The following is a 14,716-nucleotide window of genomic DNA, read 5'->3' as shown; positions in this document are numbered from 1 at the left end:
TGACATGGCTCAGTGGTTGAGCGTCGACCTATGAACCAGGAGGTCACGGTTCGATTCCTAGTCAGGGCCCTGCCCAGGTGTGGGGTGTGCAGGAGGCAGCTGATCAATGATTCTCTCTCATCATTGATGTTTCTCTCTCTCTCCCTCTCCCGTCATCTCTGAAATCAATAAAAATATATTGTTTTCAGGATGACATTAGCCTTTGATGCTGTATTTTAATGCTAATTATAATATTTACATTATAAATTTTATACATTTACTGTGGAATTTCTGAAAAATACAAAATGATTAAATATAAGAAAATAAAAATCATCTATAACCCCACAATGATGTTTACTCCTAATTTTCTTGTTTCCTTTTTAGTGTTTTTCCTAAATATTTGCATAAAGTATTGATATGAATATACATGGTATCTGAGTTTCGGGGGCTTGGATGGTATTATAGGATAAAAGAGTGACCACTGGTCCATGGTGGGCATCAAGTGAAATGTGCATGGTCCTGTCTTGTTCCCGACCACCATCCTCCCTCTGATGGCACCAGTTGGGATATCTGAGTTCTCCCTGCCCTCCACAAATTCTGCATCCTTCCGCCACCCCTTCTAGGAGGCCCAGGGTCTCCTCTGTCAATTGCCTCCACCACAAAAGTCTAATTGGAATTGCATAAGCTAACCATTTACTTGATTCATTCTCTCTGCATTTCCACAGGAATTACCCTACCCTGGCGGCACTGACTATTAGAAAGATCCCACTGATGCCCAAGTCGTGAGGAACGAGCAGCAGGGAAAGAAATGGCAGGAGAAAGGTAAGAGCAGTGACTATTTTAAGGTCTCATTCTGACACAATATTCATTATGCATTGAATATTGTACTTAACCTGAGAAAATGCTCATAAATGTGTTGATTGTTAAATATTATAAACATTTGGGCATTTTTATGTTGATATAAACCTGCCCCATTGTTGGATATCTAAGTTGTTTCCAGTTTTCTAATATTAAAAGCAATACACTGAGGTGAACTTCCTTAAATGTGAACCTTTATGCATCTTTCTTGTCTCCCTAAAATAAATTCCTAGAAATGTGATTACTGAATCTTCAGCGTGTTAATAATTTTAAGTCTATGAATAAATATTTAAAATTATCCTCCAGAAGAATTGTCCCCTTTTGCACCCATTTCACAGTGCCTTCACCAATACCAGTTTTTTCTTTTTAATTAATTTTATTGGAGTGATATTAGTTAATAAGATTATGTCAGGTGTCCCCCAAAAATGTATACACACTTTAACAGGTGATAGCTCAATTTTCTTTCTTTTTTTTTGATAGCTCAAAATACATTTGAAAATGAAATGCATTTTAATAAACACTGCCTTTATAATTTTTCAAAGTGTGTGTATACAGTTTTTGGGACACCCTATATAGATTTCAAGTGTACATTTCTATGATACAGGATCTGTGTATGCATAGTGTACCTCTCACCCAAAGTAAACTCTTCTTCCATCACCATATTTTGACCCCCTTTACCCTTTAATACCCACCTCCTTCCCTCCAGTATCCATCATACGTTGTCTGTGTCTATGAGTTTTTGTTTGCTTTTCTTGTTTATTCATTTGTTACCTTTCAGTTTTATATCCCATGTAGGAGTAAAATCAAGTGGTTCTTGACTTTTTCTGTCTGACTTATTTCTTTCTCAAGAGATTTTTCAAGATTCATAGTCCAATCATGAAATCTCTTTGTAGTATTTATTTGTACTTATTTCATTATTAGTGCATTTATTTCATAGGCCACTTTTATTTCTTCTTTGGGGAATTATCTATTCATGCCAATTTTTCTATTAGGTTATTCATCTTTCCTAATTTATTTATAAGAGCTTATTTTATGCTACACATATTAACTTTTCTTTCTGACACTCACACATGTTGCAAAATTTGTGCCAGGGTATCATTTCTTTCTAATTGTGTCTATGATATTTTTATGCATAGAATTTTCTTTTTAAAAAAATATATTTTTATTGATTTTAGGGAGGAAGGGAGGGGATAGAGAGATAGAAACATCAATGATGAGAGAGAATCATTGATCGGCTGCCTCCTGCACACCACCCACTGGGGATCGAGCCCACAACCCAGACATGTGCCCTTGACCGAAATCGAACCCGGGACCCTTCAGTCTGCAGGTGAACACTCTATCCACTGAGCCAAATCAGCTAGGGTTAGAATTTTATTTTTATATAGGAACATCTACTGTATTTTTTCCTGCTACTTTTATGCTTTGAATCTTCTTCAATCCAGACAATGATTAGCTTTTAGTTTTTATAGTTGCATTTTTTTATACATAATGCTGTTCTCCATGAGGAATTTATTTTGAGGTGTGGCAGATACTTCTTTACAAAAATGTCCTGGTATTCCTAATTGGGGGACTCAAGTGCCTATTAAATTAATGATTGGTGTGCAATAAAGAACAAGGTGGGGAGGTACCGCAGGAGTCATTAGAAACCTAGGCATGGCATCTGTTCTGGCGGCCTCTAGTGTCCATCTGTGACATTTCACATGCAGTTCCCGGTGGTTCTTTTAGAGGCAATCACAAAATAAGCCCTGATCTGGCTTCACCAGAAGCAACGCAACAAAAACTTTGTGGATGTGAGAAGCTTATTATGTTACACTAGAGGCCCGATGCACAAAATTCGTGCAAGTGTAGGCCTTTCGCAGCCCCGGCCGCCTCGGCCCTTGCAGCCCTGGCTTTGTCCAGGAGGTCGCCTGGAAGGTCATCTGGAAGGAAGTCCGGATGGTCGTTCTGCTGTTCGGCCATTCAGTCCATTTGCATATTACACTTTTGTTATTATAGATGGCACTGATTTAAATCGTGTGTCCAGTCAACCATCTCTTGGCAAAGGGGGCACATTATCAGCCCCTCCAATGGTGCCAGGTACTGCACTAAGCATTTTCTATGTGTTTTCTTGCTTCAGATCCAGGACAACTATATACAATAAGTATTATCCTCATCTTGAGAAAACCAAGGCTCATGGAGGTCAACTACTTTAACTAGAAGACGCAGGGCTTGGATTTGAACCCAGATATGACTGCTTCTGAAACCCAGCCTCCTTCCTCTGTGTCTGTGTTTCTTGAGGGAACCAGAGGAAACTGCCTCTTTGTCTTCAGGTAAGTCTTAGAGTAAGATATAGTCAAGTGATTGTGAGTTTCACAAGGACAGAGGCCATAGCTGATTTATTCACCAGTTTGCATGCATGGTTACCGGATGGTAGTCACTCATACATAGTTACAAATGAATGATTAAATAAAATCATAACAGAATGTGAGGTGACCCCTCGTCAGCAATGCAGTCAAAAAGTGCCAACTGGAAGAGAATGGAGTCCCTGCTGCCATTCCTCGCTCACTCCTCATCTCTCTCAGTCTCTTCTTTGCTCAGTCGGGTCTGGAATCAGCACTGTTCTGTAGGACCTGCTGCCATAATGGAAATGTCCACGTCTGCTCCACCAACATGGGGTCCACTGGACACACATGACCACTGAGCACTGGAAATGTGGCCGATGTGATGGAGAAACCGTGTTTTTAACTGTATTTAATGTTTATATATTTTCATTGAATAGCCACATGTAGCCAGTGGCTTCTGAGTTGGACAGTACAGCTCGAGATTCTGTTTCAGATGACATGGCAGGCTCGGTTGTTGGAATTAACCTGCATCATGAAAATAGCTAAATATGCTGTTTTTCCTTTTTTTTTTAATTTGAGCCTTCTTAAGGCATCAAAGAACTAAGATAGTACAAATTGCAAAGAAATTATCAAAGAACTAAGTAATTGGTAGGTGCTCAGAGAGGTGGACTGAGCACTATAATTGCTTCTCCCTCAAGGGCATTTGCTGAATTTGACAAACTTGAATTACAGAAACAGAAAATAAAGTCCAGGTCCTACCCATAGTGGAGACCCTCTAGGAGATCCACCCCTCCGTAAGGCTGGGACCCCAAAGGGCCACACCCTTGGGGTAATGGTGAGCCATATATAATCTCAGCCCACCCACGCCTACCGCAGGGCACTGGTCTTGCACATCACCTGCATGATTCCAAAAAATTCAGGCAGTGAATTTAAAGAGGTCTCTGACCGGTAGTGCCGGAGTGCAGTGGCAGGAACAAGTGCCACTCTTTTCTGGAGGAACACACACCATCATCCTACCTCAACGAAGTCCCACAAATAATATTCCAAGGAAAATGAAGGTGGTAATCATTAGTGTTGTTCACCACATGTTTCTCTCTCTGCCTTTCACAAATATGGCAGGAATGCTCTTCCTACCTCCTTTGAAGTTGGCATGACTAAGTGACTTCCTTTGGTTAATAACATGTGAATGTTATTCACTGAAGACCAAAGCTTATGAGTCATTGCAGAATGGGCCGCCCTCCCAAGCAGATCTGTGGAAGTGTAGCTAGAGTTGGAGGTATTGTCAGCCTGGCTTCTTGAGTAAGTATGATGATTGGAGCCTCCTCATGGCCAGTGGTGGAATTAGAGCACAAGACATAAACTCTTGTTGTGATGAGATTTGGGAAACCTGGGAGTTGTTACTGTGGTAACTGTAACTTTGCCTGTCATGACTGATGCAATGAACAACTCACAGTCACTCATGACTAAGCACACAAGGAAACAAGGCACCATGAGTGAGAGCCAGTAGAAACAACAGCATAAACAAACCACAGAGACTTCAGATACTGGAATTATCAAACACATCCTATCTAATAAAGAGGGAATATGCTAATTGACGCTCACGCCATCGCAAAGATGGTGGCACCCACAACCAATAAGGAGGGAATATGCTAATTGACTTCCCCACCCTCAAAGATGGCGGCGCCCACAGCCAATAAGGAGGGAATATGCTAGTTGACAGCCATACCTTCAAAAGATGGCGGCACCCACAGCCACAAGATGGCGGTGCCCAGTCCCCTCAGCCCTGCCGGGGCGGCAGGCACACTGCAAGGTCGGGCCCACCTGGGGGAAGGCCCGGCCTTGCCGCGTGCCTGCCTCTGGAGATCCCTAGTCCCGGCCCGAGGCACAGGCAAGCCTTGGATGGTGGCTGCCCAGCCGCTCAGGGCTACCTGAGGCTCAGGTAACCAAGGTCGGCCGAGGCTTGCACTGCCGGCAGTGGCAGCAGCAGAGGTGTGATGGGGCGTGACCTTCCCCTGTTTGCCAGGTCACCTCCTGCCCCTGAGGGCTCCCAGACTGTGAGAGGGGGCAGGCCGGGCTGAGGGACCCCTCCTCCAATGCATGAATTTTCATGCATTGGGCCTCTAGTATTATAATATGTTTCTAAACATATTATAATATGTTAAAAAAGCAGTTGCCAACCAGTGGTCTGCGGACCACTGGTGGTCCGTGAGGTCCAAAAGGTTGGCAACCACTGCTTTAGAGGAATAAATGACAAGCTGGAGTATATATGCAAGGGTGGTCTTTAAAAATACAACTGATAAAAGAAAGTCAGCCCTGTTTAGATGCCCATAGAATTGTGTGGGTGCTGGAAAATACAGATGTAATGTCTGCTGCTTTCATTTGGTTCCCACTCAAGGGAAAGACAAACCAGAGGCCCCAGAGAGAGTCCCTGTTCTGGTCTCTACTGCTGCGTAACAAACACCCCAAATATAGTGCTGTAAATCAACAAACATGTTATTCTGCTCATGGATTCTGTGGGTCAGGCATTCTGAAAAGGCACAGCAGATGACCCATTGCTGCTCTATGATGTGTATCCTCTGGAAAGGCGTTAAGACTGCATGGGCTTCCTCAGGGCTCGGTGTCTGGGTCTCAAGCATCCCAGGAGAACCTGGTGGAAGCTTCTTGTCCTTTCACGAATGATCCTCAGAAGTCACAGAGTGTCACTTCCTCTGCAGTCGCAAATTGGCCCAGGTTTGAGGGAAGGATCTATGTCAACAGGAAAACCAGCTCTTGTAAAAAGAGCATGGGGATAAGAGTTATTGATGCACAGTCTCTCTCTTCTCCTAGGCAATCCTTTCCCTTATCTATGGGATGCTAAGGTTCTATAGTCATTGTCCTCTGCCTCTTCCCTCTCCTTTCTCCTCAACAACAAAACCAAGATGTGTCTGGTATCAGCTATTTCCTGAGCTTTACTAATAACCCTTTAACTGAACCATACAATACATTCTCACTCTATGCTTTGCTTCTCTCTCTCCCTCCACCCTCTCTTCCTCTCTCTCTCTTTTCCTCCCTCACTCCCATAAACAAGAAACTAGGGGGGTTATTCAAAGGAAGTTGAAGGAAGGAAGAGAGAAACCTTCTGAGCTGACCCTGAAAGCAAATTTAATTCAATACCTACCTCCAGGTTTGCTGAAACCAGGGAAGAGTGAGAACCAGAAAAGATGGTCCATGTTGAATGCACGCTTGTCTCCATTCCAGTCTCCTATTCCCAGGAGAAGCTACCCAGGCCTGTATTTTATGTTTGGGACATTCATGCCACCACAAACCCCATTACCTGCCATCTTGGCACTCTCTATCCATGTATTGGGGTTCTCCAGTGAAACAGAATCAATAGGAAATATATCTGATGAGATGTATGATGGAACCTGGCTCATGTGATTATGAGACTAAGAAGGCCCCTGATCTGCCATCTGCAAGCCAGAGAACCAGGAAAGCTGGTGGTGTGATGCTGTCTGAGTCTGAAAACCAGAGAACCAGGGGCACGATGTCCAAGGGCAGGAGAGGATGAAGGTTCAGCTCAGGCAAAGGAAGTGCATCCACTGCTTTTTTGCTCTCTATGGGGCCCTCAGTGACTGAATGATCCCCTCCCACAGTGGTGAGGGCGATCAATCTTCTCACTGGGAAAAGGATCTTTGTGACCAAAACAAAACTGTCTGACTTGCAACTCTCCAATAAGACATGTGTGTTCCAAAGAATTTCCACTCACACCTTTATTTCAGGTTGAAATGTCATATCCCAATTTTTCAAGGGGTTATGGGGAAACAGGGCTCACCAATCTACTGGGTTTCACCATATTTCTTTTTATGCCCCTACTAAAAAAATTTTGAGTCCAAACCTATAATATGTTTACTTATTTTTATGCATTTTATAATATGTATATATACAACATCTGTAAAACATTATGCATGTTGTTAAATATGCACCAGACATGACTAATAAAAAATTTTAAAGGACTAAGTCCTCTGTGATAAAGCTTTAAAAATTATATTAGTTTTTATTATAAAGTAGACATAAACATTGGCACTCCCAAAATATATCGTAATTCAGTAATATGAAAGATAATGTTAACATTAATAATATTTTGGTGAGAGAATGTGATTGAAAAGGAATCTTTTTTAACATTTTGGTTTAATGACTTGTAATGCATTGACTTAAAGGTCTGGTTCTATGTACAATATATTTCTGCATATGTTCATAACTATGAAATTTTCAGGAACAAAAATAGTCACTGCTTGATTTTGATGGCTGTGGACAAAAACCTCTCCAACATGTGGAGATTGAGTTGGAGAAGATAATTGTTGGCTGAGATTATTTTTCCCAGTTCTTTCCAGGTTACAATATTACACATTGCCAAGAGGCATGGCCTTCCACTCAAGATCCACTTCCTCCTGTTGTTGACCTGTTTCTGTGATGCGCTCACATGTTCCCTCTGAAGAGCTTGACAGAAAACGTTTGCAGAGAACCTCATGGATTTGCCATTCCTTTCCCACCACCTTCTTCCCAAACATGAAATCCACAAGAATGAGTGGGTGTGTCTAGTGGAGACTTTTCCTTTAAGGAGAAGTCACAGACCATATATTAGAGTGAATGATCCCTTCATTTGATGGAAGAACACCGGTTACTTTTTATTTATACAAGACACCCAACTTTGGAATTGATGAACGAAAAGGACAGTTATCACTTTTGTGCCAGATTAAAAGTTTATTAGGAGGTTAACAAGGCATCTTTTATTGCATCTCCAAAGACCAAAAGAGTGACAAGGAAAATGTCTCTCAATTTTGTTTAGCTTCATGGTGTGCCCATCAGCAATATCACATTTAATGAAATTATTTTACAATCACATCTAGATGAGTACCTGTGAAAGCACAACACATTATGTAAATGTCACTGTGATAATAGATATTACTTGACCCTGTTATAGATTTCTCTATGTGTCTCAGAAGATGGAGACAGTAAGGTGACTCTGCCATCTCTTATAGCAGTGGTTCTCAACCTTCTGGCCCTTTAAATACATTTCCTCATGTTGTGACCCAACCATAAAATTATTTTCGTTGCTACTTCATAACTGTAATGTTGCTACTGTTATGAATTGTAATGTAAATATCGATATGCAGGATGGTCTTAGGCGACCCCTGTGAAAGGGTCGCTCGACCGCCAAAGGGGTCGCAACCCACAGGTTGAGAACCGCTGTCTTATAGGAAAGAATCAAGCCAGGAATTTCAGCAGAAGCCTAGAGGTGAACCCTGGAAGCTGGTGCAAGAGAAGTTTCTTCCTTTATCCAAAGTGGTCACTGTTGGAGATGTTTGAACCAAGTAGAGTTGAGATGTGACTTCGGAGCCCTTCTCCTCCTCCTGCCACCAGGGCCTCTAGCACACAAAGGTACTGCAAGGCCCACACCGAACACGCGGGCCACAAGGATTGGAGACACAGGGTCCAATGGGCTTGTCACATGCATTGGTTGTAGCACATGGATTGCAGGGAAGACTGGAGACAAAACCATTGGGGCAAGTTAGGGTGACATGAGCTGAAGAAACTGGAAGATACTAAACACACTTTGTTTATATCTTTCTTCCTTTGTTGCCAACCAAACTCTTGAAGTTATAAAATGATTTCCATCAAGAAGAGCCCCCACCCCCCCACAACCTCGTGTGCTCTCAAGGAAAGTATAACTAGCTTCATACTCACTTGCAGTCCTCGCTCTCCAGCAGGCCCCGGTATGTATTGATCTCACACTCCAGCCGGGCCCGGACATCCAGCAGCACCTGGTACTCCTGGTTCTGCCGCTCCAGGTCACATCTGATCTCACTCAGCTGCTCCTCCACGTTGGTGATCATGCACTGCACCTGGGACAGCTGGGAGCTGTAGCGGGCCTCTGTCTCCGTCAGCGTGTTCTCCAGTGAGTCCCTCTGTGTGGGGAAGAGGAAGAATGTCACAGAGCTGCTCCTTTAGCATGTCCCTACATAGGGTTCCATAGAAGTCACAAGCTTCCACAGTTAAAGAGGCACCCAGCCAGTATTGCTCAGTAGTTAAGTATCGACTTATGAACCAGAAGGTCACAGTCAAGGCACATGCCTGGGTGACAGGCTCAATCTCCATTAGGGGGCATGCAGGAGGCAGCCAATCAATGATTCTCTCTCATCATTGATGTTTCTCTCTCTCTCCCTCTCCCTTCCTCTCTGAAATCAATAAAAACATTTAAAAAAAAAAGAGTTAAAGAGACTGTGACCCAAAGGGCTGCCCTGTGACTCTGATTCCCCTGCTTTCTCACCAGCAGGTCTGAACAGTACCCACCAGGTTGTGCTGGGCCTGCAGCTCGATCTCCAGGGCGTTGACCGTGCGTCTCAGCTCAATGATCTCCGCCTGGCAGGTCTGCAGCTGCTCTGAGCTGGACACCACCTGCTTGTTCAGCTCCTGGGTCTGAAACATCAAAGGTAAGAGACAGGATCAGACCCTGCCTTAAGGGTCCCAAGGTCCTGGGTGGCCATGTGCTGAGATGCCCACCTGGTTGGTGTACCATTCCTCCACGTCCCTGCGGTTGGTCTCCACCAGGGCCTCATACTGGCACCTGGTCTCATTGAGCACGCGGTTCAGGTCCACGGTGGGGGCAGCGTCCACCTCCACGTTGAGGCGGTCTCCAATCTGGCAACGCAGGGTGTTGACTTCCTGATGGAAGATTTAAAATATTTGAACAGTATTTATTACATTTTAATGATTTAAAAAATTAAAGGATCCTGATCCTCTCCTCTAAGAATGCCATTCAACTTGTGATCATTCGTAAGCTTTCAACAGCTCAGTTCCCTCTGATCCTCTCATTAACTGGGTTCTATATTCATGACTAATCTGTGTATTTCACTCTACAAAATGCTTTCAAGTCCATGACCTCTTTCCAGCCTCATGTTCAGTGTACCACTCCTCATGTGGAAGGTGAAGTTTCCCAAACACCACAAATTTGGTGAGATTTTGCTGCTATACCAGAAAGCCTCTTATGTTGGATTCTTAACCATGGGTAGTAAAAAGGATAGAGTCTGGCTAAAAATGAATTAAAGACTGCTTACTTCAAAATCTGCCATTGTCGCATAACTGGTGATTTGTTGGTTCCACCAGCATAGATCTTGCTGGAGGAAATCGGTGTCTCTTCATTTCACTGCTAATCTCACTGAGCCAACATTGTGTGGTGCTTGGCTTTGGTGGACGTCAGGCAGATTTGAGTTGGGTCTCACTTCTACCCCTTACTGTATGGCTTCTAGAAGCTTCTAAATGCCCCAATTTCTACCTCTGGAGTTCAAAAGCACTTGGTACAACATTTGGCACACAACATGTACTTAAGTAATATCAACTATCACCATTGACATTGTTTGGGAATTTAAAGTTTGCACGGAATATCTGTTTTCTTTATTGTGCAACCGAGCAGCAGTGGTGAGCATTTTTCTCAGTGTTTCCTGTCCAGCAGAAAGCACTCTGAGTGAGAAGGAAGGAAGAGAGGGGCTTCGTTTCCAGCTCAGCCCGCTCTGCTGTGTCGAGAGGCCTCATCCTGGCCTCTCCAGTTGCTAAGTGGAAAATCTGGATGAAAGACCCCCGCAGACGTGCTCTGACTTGGGGGCTGCCTGGTTGCCGGCCTTTCATTATTGGGCTCGCCAGCTTCCTTCACTCTCATTCCTGCCTCCGGCAGAAAACTCCTAATCTGCTATCAGGGATGTTTAGGTTACTCATTCTCGATAAACCCCTTTTTGTTTGGAAAACACGTTCCCCAGCTTGCCGAGCCTCTCCCACACCCCATGGGGTTGGAAACAGGCCGTGGCAAGTTCAAGTCCGTTGCTCCTTGGGATACCTCACCTGCTCGTGGTTCTGCTTGAGGCAGAGCAGCTCCTCCTTCAGGGACTCCACCTGGGCCTCCAGGTCAGACTTGCACAGGGTCAGCTCGTCCAGGATCCTGCGCAGACTGTTTATGTCCGACTCCACCAGCTGCCGCAGGCCCAGCTCCGTCTCGTACCTGCAGTACGTAACAGGTGCATCAGATGCAGGCCTGACCTAGACTCTGGTTTGGTTTGTCAGACAGCTGGGAGTTGGGGCTTGTGTTTTGTACAACCATCTCTTTCATTTAGATTTTTAACACTGAGCAGTAGCTCCTAGAGAAAAATTCCCTGGTGATTATTTTTTAAAGTATATTTTTATTGATTTCAGAGAGGAAGGGAGAGGGAGAGAAAGAAACATCAATGGTGAGAGAGAATCATTGATCGAGCCCGCAACCCGAACATATGCCCTGACCGGGAATTGAACCGTGACCTACCTCCTGGTTCATAGTTCGACCCTCAACCACCGAGCCACGCCAGCTGGGCTGTAATTATTTTTAATAAATAAAGAGCCAGTGGACTTAAAGGGATAAAAGCCCATAAAAACGGTGAGATGTCCAAAATTAATACATCTCCCGTAGTCTCCCGATGGACTTCTGTGCAGCGGAGAGCACTGGGGAGCAGGCTCCGGCACTAGGTTGGGGGATGTCGTTCTGCAGAGAAGCAGGAGGTGAATCCGGAAAAGAGGTCTCTAAGCTCTGGTGAGCCTCGAGCCCTTGGGGAACACACGCAGGGAAACGCTCTGTTGATGTTCGTCAGTGTTGAGCACAGGCTAAGGGCACGGAGAGGACAGAGAGAAGGCAGCACCCCGCTTGCCACTCACTTGGTCCTGAAGTCGTCCGCGGCCAGCTTGGCGTTGTCGATCTGCACCACCAGCCGGGCATTCTCCGACTTGCTGCACAGGATCTGGAAGACCCAACACATGCTGGAGTGAGCTGGGTTACTTTCAGCAGCGGCAATCCCTACTAATTTATCTATCTGGAAGGAGCACCCTAGTAGATCTTGTATAAGACTATTAAGTGCTATCTCTGTGCTCAATAACTATTTGAGAAATTTAATTTGAAAAGAACACCCAGAAAAGTATCAGTAGATAACTTATCTTTCTTTTTCTTTCCTAATAAGCAGTACTGAGAAGTTGATAATAAGTAACATTTATTTTTTTTAAACTTACTATATGTCTGGCATGGTTCTAAGAGCTGAGGATACAAAAATGAGTAAGCACTAGATCCTGCCCTCAAGAAACTTCCAATCCAACGGGAAGATAAAATATATATACGACTGAAAACGACTGAAAGCTCGACCAAACTTCGGAAGTCAGTCCTGCAGTCAGTGCTGGGTCGCCGTGGTGACACAGCATTGACTGCTGCACTGTGGGTACCTCATCGACCCAGCACTGACTGCCAGGGGGGCTGTGATCAGGCCAAGAGAGAAAAACGGCTATTCCTATATAATACATAAAAATCTAGAAAGATTTAGAGAAAATAAAATAAAAGATATGCCAGGTAAACATTGAACAGAAGAGCTGAAGTTGCTGCATGAATACTGGATACAGTCTTGAAGCCAAAACACAACTCATGAAATAAAGTTAGTCATTGTAACATAACAAAAGGTTCCTTTCACTAAAGAGAAAAGATGGTTCCCAATACTGATACACATAATAGAACAGTGTGGGGGTTCAGAATGAGCCTCACCAATATGTCTCAGTGGTATGCAGATTTTTGAGCTAAGGGCAATTTTAGCTTCAGGCTCAAGTGTAAATTCTGCCCCTCCCTTTAACTACCTAAAAAAATTGAATTAGGGGACTTGCCCATAATAAGACATTATCCTATATAATAAAAGGCTAATATGCAAATCGACTGCACAGCAGAATGACCGGTTGCTATGGCACGCTCTGACCACCAGGGGGCAGATGTTCAATGCAGGAGCTGTCCCCTGGTGGTCAGTGTGCTCCCACAGGGGGAGCGCCGCTCAGCCAGAAGCCAGGCTCATGGCTGGCTAGCACAGCAGCAGTGGTGGGAGCTTCCATGGCAGTGCTAAGGATATCCAACTGATGGCTTAGGCCCGCTCCCCTAAGCCATCAGTCGGACATCCTCTGAGGGCTCCCAGTCTGCAAGAGGGTGCAGTCTGGGCTGAGGGACCCCCCCCCCCCCGCCCTGAGTGCACAAATTTCATGCACCGGGGCTCTAGTAAGGAAATAAACTTGCAGCTGGGATCATGGGCTGGATCAGGAAAGCAGCCACGCCCTCCCGGCCACCCAGCATGGCTTGGCACCACGTCCTGGTAGGTAGTTTTCAAGATTTCTGGTTCTAGCCAAGCATTGTATGCCCTCACTGGACAGTACAACCAGGAGAAACCCAGAGGCATCTAGGTCAGGACAATGATGTCACAGAGATTAGGGACCCACAGAGGACAGTAGTAAGAGGTCAGAGCCATTGAAAGTCCAGATGCGGGAGAGAGAAATGGTCTGGTCTTTACAGAAGGTTCCGCTTTACCGAAGGTTCTCGGGCCCAGTCTTTTCTCTCACCCCAGGGTAGTAATTCCGGAGCTTGGCAAATGCACAGCAGCTTTTAATTACAGCGTATTTATGCAAAGTGCTGCTACCTCCACAAAGACTAACACTATGCAAATGTTCAGACTTAACAGTCCTGGGCCTAGAAGAACATGGGCCTCCAGGAAACAAAATGGAAAAGCCAGACTGGAACCCCTGTGTTTTAATCCCCCCCAGAGCCTGTCTTATTTCTGAATCAGAGCTCACATTCCCTCCCTACAAGGTCCTGCCTGGGCAGTGCGGTGCCCACCCCTCACCTTCTGCTGCAGCTCCTCGATGGTCCGGAAGTAGGACTGGTAGCTGGGGCACATCAGGGGCTCCTGGGGCTGGCAGCGCTCCTGGATGAGGCTCTCCAGCTCCGCATTCTCCCGCTCCAGCTGCCGCACCTTCTCCAGGTAGCTGGCCAGGCGGTCATTCAGGAACTGCATGGTCTCCTTCTCGCTGCCATTGAAGGAGCCCTCGCAGAACCAGCCACAGTTGCCCACGTTGGCGGGGATGTTGCTGGCCCCGGGCAGGGGGGTGCTGTGGCAGCTGGGGGCCACGCAGGGCCGGGCGGGGCAGCTGGAGCGGCAGCTCAGGTTGGGCAGGCTGCAGTTGTACGGCATGGTGCTGGGAGGGAGTGAGGCGCCGGCTGAAGACAGAGTCCCAGTTCTCCAAGGAGCGTGTGGGTCTCCTAGTTCTGGGAGCCTTTATACCCCTTCCTCAGAGGGTGTGGACATGGAAGGCAGCCCTTTCATTCCTACTTACTTGGCGATGGTCAAAAGCCCTTCCCCTTGGTTTGTTATGTTTCCTCAGAAGAGTCCCTCACCTCATAAAAGTCTTTACTGGGGCTTCTCCCTACCTCAGGACTCCTCGTCCATGCTGAGCGTCGATGAAGTAAGAGCCTCACTGTGTGGCTTCAAAGCACTGGCCTCGCGAACGCCCTGGCCTTTATTACTGGGCGTGGTGGGCCAGGAATACTGTCGTTCCTTTGCTTCCTGGCTTCCCAGCCCTGACTCCTTGGCAAGCCTCTGGCTCTGCTCGCTACGACAGAAAAACTTAGCTCCTGCCTGTGTGTCCTTGGCTAGGTCAAATTTCCAGCACTGGCTTCTAAACCCATGTTCTCAGAAAGAAGAATAAAT

General features: G+C 45.5%; 1 protein-coding gene across 1 annotated transcript; it reads right to left on the bottom strand.

Moving 5' to 3' along the window:
* Window positions 1-8,537: 8,537 nt before the first annotated feature.
* On the bottom strand, window positions 8,538-14,243 carry LOC102433288 (keratin, type I cuticular Ha3-I). Its single transcript, XM_006094946.3, has 7 exons — window positions 13,853-14,243; window positions 11,871-11,953; window positions 11,031-11,187; window positions 9,699-9,860; window positions 9,489-9,614; window positions 8,883-9,103; window positions 8,538-8,681 (listed from the first exon to the last, which is right to left on the bottom strand). The coding sequence occupies exons 1-7, from the start codon at window positions 14,198-14,200 to the stop codon at window positions 8,564-8,566; spliced, it is 1,215 nt and encodes a 404-aa protein (XP_006095008.1). The 5' UTR covers window positions 14,201-14,243; the 3' UTR covers window positions 8,538-8,563.
* Window positions 14,244-14,716: the final 473 nt, after the last annotated feature.

The sequence above is a fragment of the Myotis lucifugus genome, unplaced genomic scaffold, assembly GCF_000147115.1.
Source record: "Myotis lucifugus unplaced genomic scaffold, Myoluc2.0 scaffold_146, whole genome shotgun sequence".
NCBI classification, from domain to species: Eukaryota; Metazoa; Chordata; class Mammalia; order Chiroptera; family Vespertilionidae; genus Myotis; species Myotis lucifugus.
This window is presented reverse-complemented; position numbering and strand designations above follow the sequence as displayed.

Coding starts and splice junctions, on each gene's coding strand:
- LOC102433288 (XM_006094946.3), bottom strand. CDS start 14,200: ATGCCGTACAACTGCAGCCTGCCCAACCTGAGCTGCCGCTCCAGCTGC. Junction 11,954..13,852: donor TCGAGGAGCTGCAGCAGAAG/GTGAGGGGTGGG, acceptor TGGGTCTTCCAG/ATCCTGTGCAGCAAGTCGGA. Junction 9,615..9,698: donor AGGAATGGTACACCAACCAG/GTGGGCATCTCA, acceptor TTGATGTTTCAG/ACCCAGGAGCTGAACAAGCA.